The 11,494-nt window shown below is 45.0% G+C and overlaps 1 protein-coding gene across 1 annotated transcript in view; it reads left to right on the top strand.

Moving 5' to 3' along the window:
- Nucleotides 1-8,152, top strand: part of LOC144114397 (L-xylulose reductase-like) — a 35,600-nt gene extending 27,448 nt beyond the window's left edge. Inside the window, exon 7 of the mRNA XM_077648124.1 lies at nucleotides 7,842-8,152. Coding sequence (XP_077504250.1) covers nucleotides 7,842-7,945 — 104 coding nt within the window. The 3' untranslated portion in view covers nucleotides 7,946-8,152. The remainder of the gene's footprint in view (nucleotides 1-7,841) is intronic.
- The last annotated feature ends 3,342 nt before the right edge of the window (nucleotides 8,153-11,494 follow it).

Below are 11,494 nucleotides of genomic sequence, written 5' to 3'. Positions count from 1 at the left end.
CACCTTCTTTCATCTCTATGTCCAAGAATCTAATCACAGAGCTCTGCGGCAGCTCGAACGTGAATTCCAGCCCGGCAAAAACCTCTCGGAAATCGTCTAATATGCTGCTTACTGACAATCGGTTCGCAATTGCAAAAGGGAAACAAAGCTGAAAATCATCAACAAAACGAAATGCCTTTAGTAATTCAAACTGTGCAAATCTTGATTTCAAGGCCCGGTTTTCCCTTGCCATGTAGATATCCGAAATGACCAGAGCAATGCACGGCCCAATGCTAATCTCACTTTTTTGCACTTACAATTTCGTGCCAAATTCCGCAACCAGAGAACTGAGGTATTATTCCAACAACTGTAGGAAACCTGGGACACTAATGCCACTATGGTAAGCACAGGTGTTGGACGTACCTGACGAAAGCGGGAAAAAGGTTCTTAAGTTATCATTCTGTGCACTCTAAGTTGATGAGAAGGAGTTTAGCTAGTAACAGTTCGGTGCAGTGTCTTAAGAAGTCATGTTCTCATCAGGTAGAGAGTAGCGTCAAGAGGCAAGTTGATAGGCTTAGGATGAGTGGGTACCCTGACGCGTTAATAACGTCTGTGGCTGAAAAGAATCTACAAAAGCTACTGCATAGCAAAAAACCGCAAAAAAAGCATGCAGAGCAGACTGCTGGTGCAGTTGTCATTCTTTATGTACATAATGTTTTGCACGGCGTTAAAGGTAGGGATCGGAGTCGCTTCTCGCCACAACCTCGGTCAAGATGACGCCCGCTCCGACCCGAACAGGAGTGCCGCTGAGTGAAGGGTTCGTTAGTGGAAAAAGAAGACTTGGTTTATTTTACATATTTACAAGCTTTTGAGTTCAGAAGTGAGCTGCCTCAACTGCATCTGCAGTCCAGTTTTATACACTGCGTCTTCCCTAAATTCCTCAGGTAGGGGACGCCCTCGCCATGGTGGGTGTGGCCAAAACTTTCACTATCACACACAAACAGACACCTCTGCACACATGGACACGCCCCTGGCATAAGTTGAGCCCGAGGGAGAGAGGTATGTGGCCAGGACCCTGTCGGGCTGGCAGGAGACATCAGGTGGTCGGGCCGCTCTTCGCCGGTCGGTGAACTTCGAAGAAGCCGAGGCGCAAAGCCGGAGCGCCCCGTCGGGAGATAATCCCCAGTGCTTCTGCCATTAGCCATGGCCGGCGAAGCCTGCAGACGAGCCACTGTGGCGATTCGTTCCCACGCTGGTGCTGTGCCCGTGAGGCCAGGGGTAGTCGGGTCGGTGGAGACGTCGGGGAAAATCGGAAGACAGCTGGAACCACTTCGCGGCCGGCGACAGTGACTCCTTAAAGGGATTTTCACAGAACCCTGCTCCCCGCTTGTCCCACGCAGCAACGACCGGGCGAGCACGGTAAATGCACCCCGCAGACACCTGGCGAGAGATTCTCTCCTGGTGGCAATCCTCGAGACATGCTGGCGCCAATCCTAATAACGGCTTATAAAAAGTAGCAAACAGATATGATATTCACATGGTGTTTACCGCACCCCGGAAATAAGTGAGCCTTTGTCATGAAATGAATACATCGAGGAAAAAAGTTGCTAACACATGTGGTATCGCACACCAAGAAAAGTTCGTCGAATGTGCTACCGGTATAGTCTACAAGATTCCCTTGCCATGTGGCATGAGCTACATATGTCAATCAGGCAGATGTCTAAACACCAGGTTGAAAGGGTGCTGTAATAACTTAGGAAAAATAACGAATCCTGGAAACCTTGCCCCCCCAAAAATAACGAATCCTGGAAACCTTGCCCCCCCATTGTGCAAATCACAAATGTTCACCTTACTTTGAACGGACTACAATTTTAGCTCGTGCAAGAGACAAGAAAGAAAGAGAAATAAAAGAAGCCGGTGAAGACGAGTGCGTAAGCACACCCTCGGTGTTGTTATCAAGTGAGGAGTTAGATCTAATCAAGAAACGAAGGAGCGTGCGACACAGCTGATGGCAATGAATTGATTGTTTTGGGCATTTGCATGAAATGTATTTATGTACTCGTACCAGAATAAATCTCCGTTGTTAGTGCGCGCTTGTCCTGTGGCTGCTGTTCCAGTTGTCGTTTTTGCCAGTGTGTAGCGCGTTGTTGACATCAAATGTACAACCAACTAGCCTACATTGCTGCCTTGCTTACCTCTTCATTGTTTTGCTAAAATCATGTCATGCATGGAGACAAATGCCTGCAATTCATGAAAACTAGTAATCTGTGGCAAATGAGCAGGTAAAAAAGAATATGTACTAGGTGCTGAATTCATTGAATCAGTCAGGCATAGACAAGTCATGCTTTACAAAATGAGATGTGCTTTGTGCTAGTGGATATGACCTTTCAATCCCTGCTATTGCTAATGCTATGACGACCTTCGCTCGTTACGATCGAAAGGCACTTTTTTGTTTATGGCGAGCTGAGGTCACCATAGGTGTTCTGCAATGTTTCAACTATCTTTTGGCAAGCCCAGCTCATAAAATAGTGCTTTACTGCATAAAACATAACAGAGACGGCAGCACAGGTTCTGTCACTTGCACTTTTCTTGAATGCGATTTGGCACACTAGATGGCAGAAGGCCTGCGTCGCATTTCCCCGTGCTTTCTGACAAACATTGCATCATCCATGCTGGGTTCTGATGTGGGAGATCGTTCTACGTCGGATGATAGCGCAAGTGATGAGGATGTCGTATTTTGTTCTTCAAGTGGAGAAGGTAGTGATGACGTTCTTACCAAAAGCGAGTCTGAAGCGGAAGGCAGCAGCGATGACATGATGGCCAGCTCCAGCAAATGGTGCTGTATAGACCTGAACAATATCCCAACCACTAGAGCTCTTTAAGGTTTAGTTTGATGGTGAACTGCTTAATGTTTTTGTTGTGGAGACAAACCGGTACGCCTCTCAGCTGTTGAATTCGAGTAAGCTGGGCAAGCACTCTCTTTTCCAAAACACTCGAGAAGAATTGCGTGTTTCTTTTAGCCTCTGTTTTCTGCAGGGCATTGTACAGAAACCAGATAAAAGAATGTACTGGTCAAGAAACTGGCTAATTGAGACTCCTGTCTTTGGCGAGGTAATGCCCAGAAACTGGTTTAAACTCGTTATGAGAATGTTGCACTTTGTTGACAACACGACCATGGAAAACTTGGAAGGACACCCTCAACATCATCTCCCAAAAATCTGGCCAGTGTATCAGGAGCTTCTGAACAAATACTGCATGTTGTACATGCCTGATGATTTATCGACGAGTGCTTGTTGCTATTGAAAGGACGGCTCAATTGGACGCAGTACATGCCCCTAAAAAGAGCAAGGTTTGGCATCAAGTCGTTCTTGCTGTGTGAGCCTGAAAGCGGCTGTATTTGGAAATCAGTAATATATACAGGGAAAGGCACCAACCTAGGGAGCTCGTCAGTAGGAACAGAAACCTTCGGAATGGCGATGAAAGTTGTACTGGAGCTTGCAAAGTCCTTCCTAGACAAGGGCTATTGCATCACAATCGACAACTTTTAAGCATCTCTAGAACTGGTTGACTTCTTGCTGAAGGGATCTACCAATACCTTCGGCACAACACGAGTGACTCGCAAGGACCTTCCTCCTGGTTTCGCTAGGGCAAAGCTCAAGAAAGGCGAAATGTATGCCTTTCAATGGGGCAAGTGTTTGGCTATACAGTGGATGGATAGAAAGCTGGTAACGGTTTTGTCCACTGTACACAGTGCTGAAACGGCGCCATTCACTGACAAAATGGGCAACCAAACCATGAACCCAGAAGTCATCTTGGATTGCAACCATACAATGAGAGGAGTTGACAGGGCAGATCACATGCTGGCCAGCTATTCAGTGCCACGGAAGCGAAAGAAGATCTCATACAAGATCTTCCAACTCTTATTGGATAAGGAGACCTACAATTCATTCGTCCTCCATCAGAAAGCAGGAGGCAGAGCATCTCATCTGGAGTGCCGGTTGCAACTTGTTGAGGAGACAATCAGCAAGTACTCAAATAGCGGCGGTACCAAGAAGGGGTGGCCAGGCCGTCCCCCTGAATATGAAGCAGTTTGGTGAGCACCTTTTTCCGTCGCACATCCCACCAACAAAGAAGAACCGACTCGCCGCTGTGTAGTGTGCTACATGAAGCAAGATGCAAATGGCAAAATCATCCGCAAGGAAACAAGGATCTGGTGCAGGTGGTGCCAGAAGTCCCTGTGCACCGTGCCATTCTTTGAACGCTACCGCTCGGATGGTGGTTTCTAGTTTGAAGGGGCCGCCGTGGTGGCTCAGTGGTTATGGCACTCGGCCGCTGCGGTTGAATTTCGATGGAGGCGAAATGCTAGAGGCCCGTGTACTGTGCGATGTCAATGCACGCTAAAGAACCCCAGGTGGTCGAAACTGCCCCCTCACCTATCCACATTCAGGCATATGCTGACAACACTATTATCCTTGTCCCTGGAAAGACTAGCCGCGGGTTGTCAGCATTGGGTTCAAATGTTTTAACATTAATCTAAAACTGGTGTGGCAAGTATCGTGTTCACTTAAACCCTCAAAAGTGTTCTTATGTTTTATTTTTTAATGGAGTCCCGGCATTGCGCAAACGTAAGCCAACTATACGCCTAGACAATTACAGTCTTAAGTGTGAACCCAATATTAAATTATTAGGAGTTCTTTTCGACTCCCAACTAAGCTTTATTCCTCATGTTAATCATTTGCAAGAAAAAATTATTACATCTACGACCAAGCTCCTTAATTGGTTCCGTTTCCATTTTCGTGTTTCTCCTTCGCATTTGCGCCTAATGTATCATCAGGTTATTCTTCCTACAATCACCTATGCCGCCCCAGCTTGGTGGTTCCATTGTCCGCTTTCCAGACTTGGAGATCGTGTCTTATCGTTGCAACGCATTCCGCTTCTTGCTCTTACTGGTGCCTACAGTACTATGAAAACTGTTGCTCTTCATGTCCTTGCCAATGTTCTTCCATTGCCTATTTATCTGGACCAATTATGTGCAGAGTTTATGCTTTTTAAATTGCGGCAACTCATTGTCTACGGCAAGGCATTTTATAATCCGTCTGAAATTCAGCCTGTACTTAATATCTGGTCTGACCATCCCTCATTGCAATTTAAATTTTCTTTTGAACGCACATTGCATATTTACACTGACGGGTCATTCACTCATCACAGTGCTGGTGCTGCTTTTGTTGTTCTTAGCTCCACACAAAAGATTTTATACGTTCATTGCATATCCTTAGAACCACCTTCAAGTGCCTATGCCGCTGAACTTGTTGCATTCCATTCTGCTGTTGCGTTTGCTATTAATAACCCTCCTTCAATGCCCGTTCATTTCTACACTGATTCTCTATCTCTGCTTTCTGCCCTGTCTTCAGTTACTTCATTTAACCCGACAATTATTTCCATTAAGAAAGATCTCTATCATTTGTCTTCTCTTGCCTCATTTCTTTTATTTCATATCCGGGGTCACTCCGGAATTTTTGGAAATGAGTTAGCCGACCAGGCTGCTGGTAGTGCTGGGCAATATGGCCATTTACACACTTCTACCTTTTCACGCCGTTGCGTGCGTTCCCGTTTACACCATTCCTCACTTCTTTTATGGCGCACTTATTGGCAAGAAAATAATGGCAGCACAGAATTATTTAACTGCATCCCTGATACGCTCAATATTCCTTCCATCCGTTTACCTAGGAGTCCTCTAATTACTTTACTCACTGGGCATGGTCGATTCCCTTTCTACTTTAAAAAAATTGGCTTATCTCCTTCTTCAATTTGCTCATGCGGTATTTTGTGCGAAGATGTCAGTCATTACTTCCAGAATTGCTCCCTTACTGCTCCTTTAGTTTCCCGTTTAAAGTCTCTCTGCTCATCTGACATTACACTGTCTACTTACCCGTCTCTTTTGAATAACCCTGCTGCTTGTGCTGTTCTGATTCAAGTGGTTGATCTCATCAGCAGCACAATTTTTACACATTCCCGATGAGTTCCTTCATCACTCTCATTTCTCCTGAATAAGCCCTGTACAGAGAAGTGCTCTGTGTTCCTTTGCTGGACGAGGATGCATCTCTCTGTGGCCTGACACTGTGTTTGGACCAACTGTGCCTGTGACTTTATTTGTGCTGACATTCTCTGTGACATTATCTGTGCTTCTGTCTGTTTCGTGCCTTTGGTGTTTCATGTTTTTTGTTTGTTTGTTGTTTCTATTGTCCTGCTTTTCTCTTTAAATTAAGTTTTTTTTAGCGTTTAGCTCCGTTTCTTTTTTTTTTATTTGCTTTAAGCCCGATTAAGTGTTGCTGGTCCGGGCTCCCTCTCTTTCATTTATGTTTTTTTGTATTTTTTTCTGAGAGGACCAATAAAAGGGTAAAAGGGCGTCCCTCATAGCCTGAGTCTCTTCGGGACGTTAAACCCCCATAAACCCATAAACCAAACCAAACTGCACTCTACTGTGAAAAGTGTCTTGACTACTCTACTACTTGAAACTCCAGCTTCGCTACGGTAGTCGTTGCGTTTATTTCTATACTTTTGCCAGCAATGAACTATGTCTTTTCCTGTAAAAATATTGCCATGTGGTCACCTTATGTCACCTTAAAAAATTTAAAAAAAAATCTTATACAACTATTCAGTCCGGCGATGGGAAAATAGCCGGTCTCTTTTCGTTGTCACCATCATCGTTTTGGACGCTTCGCCCCATCGCATTCATGCATTGCGGAGCAGCATAGCTGAGTGCCAATACACTCCTGCTGTTACGTTTTGCGTGCCTACAGGCACGGCCTAAAATCGTATGGTCGCGCATCGCCGTCGTTTGTTTTTTATGCTTCACTTTATTTCACTGACTCACTATAGAAGAGCTGTCCTGGCGGCTGACCACCGCTGGGCTTCTGCTGATGTTGCATGCACCGAGGCTTGGCCCGCCTGTATGTTAGCGTACCTGCGATCGGTTGCAAAACGCACCATACGATCAGAGTTTGGCAAAATTATGAACATACTTCCCGAGAAATTGTATCATCCGTAAACGTATTAACCAGTAGAAGAACAATGTAATGTTTTTATTGCTCACGATTTTGAGCGTATGAACCGGGGAAATGTACAAACCTGGAACGTATCAGCGAAGTTCTACTGTATTTTTTCACTCAGGGAATTTAATTATTTTGGAGTTTCCTTGCTTCAAGATTCAGATGCAAATGCAGTTGAAATTCATACATTTGCCTTGTCATCTCTTTTTTCACTATGTACAAATGCTGTGCTGATCTTTTTAGCAGTTCTAAAAGCCTAATCATGAAGGAGAATTGCCTTCGACCCTTTAAAAGTGTGTCTTAACATTTATAGTTAAATTGTTAATTCATGCACTATAAAATCATTCATGTACTTAGTCATCAGTCATGTAGTCATGAGTTATTCTTATTTTTTCCTGGCTTATTAGTGATGTTTCAAAGGTTATTATTCTCATAAGAGGATCATTCAGATTTTTTTTTTTTGCCTACATAGAATAAACGAACAAACGTTCACTTTTCGTGTAAGAAGAAAGAAAAGACCTGTGCAGTTCCAGCAAGATCACTCAGCTTTTTTTGCACCTGAGCATAGCTGTATGGATCTGGCTGCTACCTATTAGAAGGTGGTTAGTGCTTTTTGAAGGGGTGTTGTGAGCTCCCATGACCGACTGGTGTTGGAAACACAAACAAACCCACATGTCCCATATTTCTGGGAACTGCACACCTCACAGGAGCAAGTTACATTCCAGTGAATTCTTTCAGTGCCCTGAAACTTGTGAGGTGATTGACAGTGCCAAAATGATTTTTATTTTTGTTTGTCTTGCTGCTTGCTTGCAGAGCCTGAAGAGGTCTGTGATGCAGTCCTATACCTGCTGAGTGAGCGCTCCTCCATGATCACTGGCACGGTGTTACCAATAGATGGTGGTTACACAGCCTGCTGATGCAAGTCTTCTTGATACCACTCATTTTTTTGTTGCTGAGCTGCCAGCAGTAGCCCCTGTTGCGTGCTTAAAATTAATCCTCTGGCTGCTACAACATGATGGAGAACACACAATGCAACATCTAATGCAGTATGTAATTTGGTAAAACTTCACCTTTTTGACAGAAATATTAAGCATGTTACAAAAATAAAGCATTTATACAGTTTGTGGCTGTGCTGAAAAGTCATTTGCTTGATTTCTTTCTTAAGCAGATAATTTTGTTTATGCGTCATCTCATTTCATGTGCTGATTATGAAAGGGCTGCTTATATTCCTATAATCTTGCAACTCAAGTACCGCTTAATTGCTTTTTGTTCCGTATCGGTTTCCTCATGCCTTACTTAAAAATTTTTGCATAGTTTGTCATTTTTGCTCAGTCATGTTTCCCAATGTTTTTTTGTGGAATAAAAGCAGACTGTACTACTGCTCTGTTTGCACTAGTGGGAACAAGATTAGTTTCCATTGTGTATACAATCGAACCCACTTGAACGGCCGCAGTTATCGCTTATTACGAATATCGGCAGAGCTGTGGTCAAAGCCTGTGTTCGGGCAAGGGCACTGCACCTCAGATGAAACAGACAGCCGTGGCAGCCCGACTCGTTTACAGCGAGATTTGAGGCACAGCCAACTCGGCCCCGCAGTCGAGAAACGCACGCTTCCCGTCAGCGCGCTTCGTTATTCCCCTCCCCCACCCTTTCGAGTGAATGTGGTGACCACGAAAAAAAAAGAGCAATAAAAAAGGCGGAATTCTGAACACGGTTAACCGCGCAGGCCGAGGAGGCGCTGATGGGGTACAAGGTCAATCGGTGCATGCGTGTGTGTGTGCCGGCTGTGCAAAGCGTGCCGAGTGGAAGCAGAAGCATTGTGGGCGCAAGACAGGGGCAGTGTTGAAAGCGAAATTACTGCCCACGGTCGGTGGCCAGTCAGTCACAGTGATTTCAGAAGTTAAAACGCCAGTCAGGCGGTGTGCCTTGCTAGCCCAGGTGATCACTTGACATGCGTCACCTGCCCAGTCGACTCTTCACCGTCCGCACTGCAGTGCGCAGGCAGCAAGGAGCTCGTATGCTCTGCCACAGCCTCCTGCTCGTTTGTGCTATGCTATGTAGCTTCGTCGTCGCCGCATCCGTAAAACCTCATCGAGGATCGGAGACGATGATGCCTACTACCAGTTGCCGTGAGAGTGTGAACCATGATTAGTAATGTCGCGTTAGTAGAGGCCGCGTCGAACTGTACACCCGCGCTTGTAAAAACAGAATACAAAGAAGGCTTAGCGAAAGATAAAAACGCGCTGAATATACTTCAGTAGTATAGCTCGCGAAAACGCAGTGCGTAGGTGTTGACACTTAAACCAACTGGGACCACATGTGATGCCCCGGTGTCCTAAAAAGGGTTGAAAAGAAAAATTATCTTCAGATCTCTTTGCATAAGTGCTGGGTGTGTGGTCAGTGAATGATGAAGATGGCATCTTAATGTTTGGCATTGAGAAGAAAGCTTTTGAATGTGCTTAGAAAGCACATGACGCACCAAAAGCATGTGGGTGTTGCAAGTGGCTGCGAAGGTTGAGCCGCTTTGAAACGAAAGAGCCAGCGGATTGCTTCTGAAAATGGGGCGTTCTGGTAATGGCCGATTGATAACGCCCAACTTCCTGCCCAGCGAAAGAGGATGTTGCTATCAGTTTTCCACCTGCTGGCCTCAGTCTCCCTTCTGTTTTCCTGGCACTCTGACCACATGACGAGCTAGGCATTTTTGGAAAGCGGTGTATCATGGGTATATTGGGCTGGCAACGGGAACGCAAGGAGCGTTGACTCACTTTGGCATTTGAACGGTGATTTACTGCTACTTAAAGAAGCCGTGCCCTTTGTGAAAAACATGTATTTTGTGCTCAGTTGAGAACCGCTGAATTTTAGCCAAATTTGTTTGAAGTTGGTGGAGGAGTTCCGGTAATGAAGGTTTTTGGCGATACGCCCGTGGTTGCTGTCGCAGCAGGTGCTTTTTCATAACATGATTGTGCCTGTATAACGGATGAAACGCGGCAGTGAACTAAATAAGACGATGTGAGGTGCAGGATGAATTACGGCTCTTCGGTCTGTCCTTGACTGATGACGGAAAAACGTAGCAGCTCAAGGGCGGAACACGGAAGAAGTCGGCAATGCTGAGTCTTCACCTGTGTTCCCATTCTCGCGCTCTTGCATTGTTACGCCGCAAGAAATATACCAACCAATCCAAATAAGTGTCTGCCTGAGCGTCCGGATATACCGCATGTTTCAGCGAAGGCGAACCAGAATTTATATATATAGATTTTTTGAGGTATGAAGGCGGATTTTGTGGCACAAAAATACCTGCTTTCGCAGACATCAGAAAACATGTAAATATATGTTAACTAGTCAGCTGCTTAACTAATTTCTGATAATTAAGTTTTTAGCTATAACAGTTTGGCTACTGGTTTCAATTAGAGATTTGAAGCCGGTCATTAGTAATAGCCATATCATTTTTTAGAATTTCGAAAACGGGATTGACTACATCGTGCCAAAACACATGCACTTTCGAAAAGCATGCAGGTAAATCTACCCCTCCAGTGCACGTAACTAGTCGAAATAGCCAAATTTTGTCGAGCCACAACGCCGAGGGTAAAAGCATTTTCGAAATTCTAAAAACTGATAAGGCTATTACTAACGGCCGGCTACAATTCTCTAATTGCAACCAGTAGCCTAACTGTTATAGTTAAAAAGTTAATTATCAGAAATTAGTTAAGCTGCTCACTAGTTAACATTTATTTACGTTTTTGATGTCCGCCAACGCATTTATCATTGTGCCGCAGAAGCCGCCCTTCATACCTTTCATTAAATTACTTTCTCTTCTACCTAAAAAATTTTGGTTCACTTTCGCTGAAACACCTGGTATAATTGGCGCGGTCGATCGGCGAAGAACTATGTGGGCGCAAGTTCGCGGCGCAAAGAAGAGCGACGGTCTGGCACGCGTGGATAGGAATGTACAGTCGCATGTAAAAAAGATTAGCACAAGTGAGCGACGACCGGCTGGGCGAAAAAAAAAGAACAAAATCGAATTATTTGCAGGCGATGACTTTCTACTGAACCTCCAGCTAGACTGATGATTGGGGAAGGCCTGCCATTCTCGTTACTGGCGTTTTCATGAACTGGGGCGCCACGAGTAAAGTTTAAACCGGCATAATTTGCGAATTCATGACATATGAGACTATTTCCCATCCCTTATGCTCCTTGGGGTGACTGTTGGCTTCCGTCATATGTTTCCCATCCCTGATAGACCATTTGTGCTCATCTTTTTAACAAAAAAAAAAAAAAACTCGCGACTGTACTGCGGAAAGCAAAACGCTTGTCTAGGAGGCCCGAGCTGTGAGCTTCTTCTAACTGCACTCGCGACATCGATAACGCTTTTTTCGAAACAGGCCACATATGTGAGCATGCGCGGCAGCATTGCCATGGCTGCTTCGTTTCTCGCTGTACTGGTCGGCGCGGCACTGGCAAGTGCGCCG

The sequence above is a fragment of the Amblyomma americanum genome, chromosome 1 (genome assembly GCF_052857255.1).
Source record: "Amblyomma americanum isolate KBUSLIRL-KWMA chromosome 1, ASM5285725v1, whole genome shotgun sequence".
NCBI lineage: Eukaryota > Metazoa > Arthropoda > Arachnida > Ixodida > Ixodidae > Amblyomma > Amblyomma americanum.
Note: the sequence above shows the minus strand (reverse complement) of the source record. Positions and strands in the feature narration are given on the sequence as shown.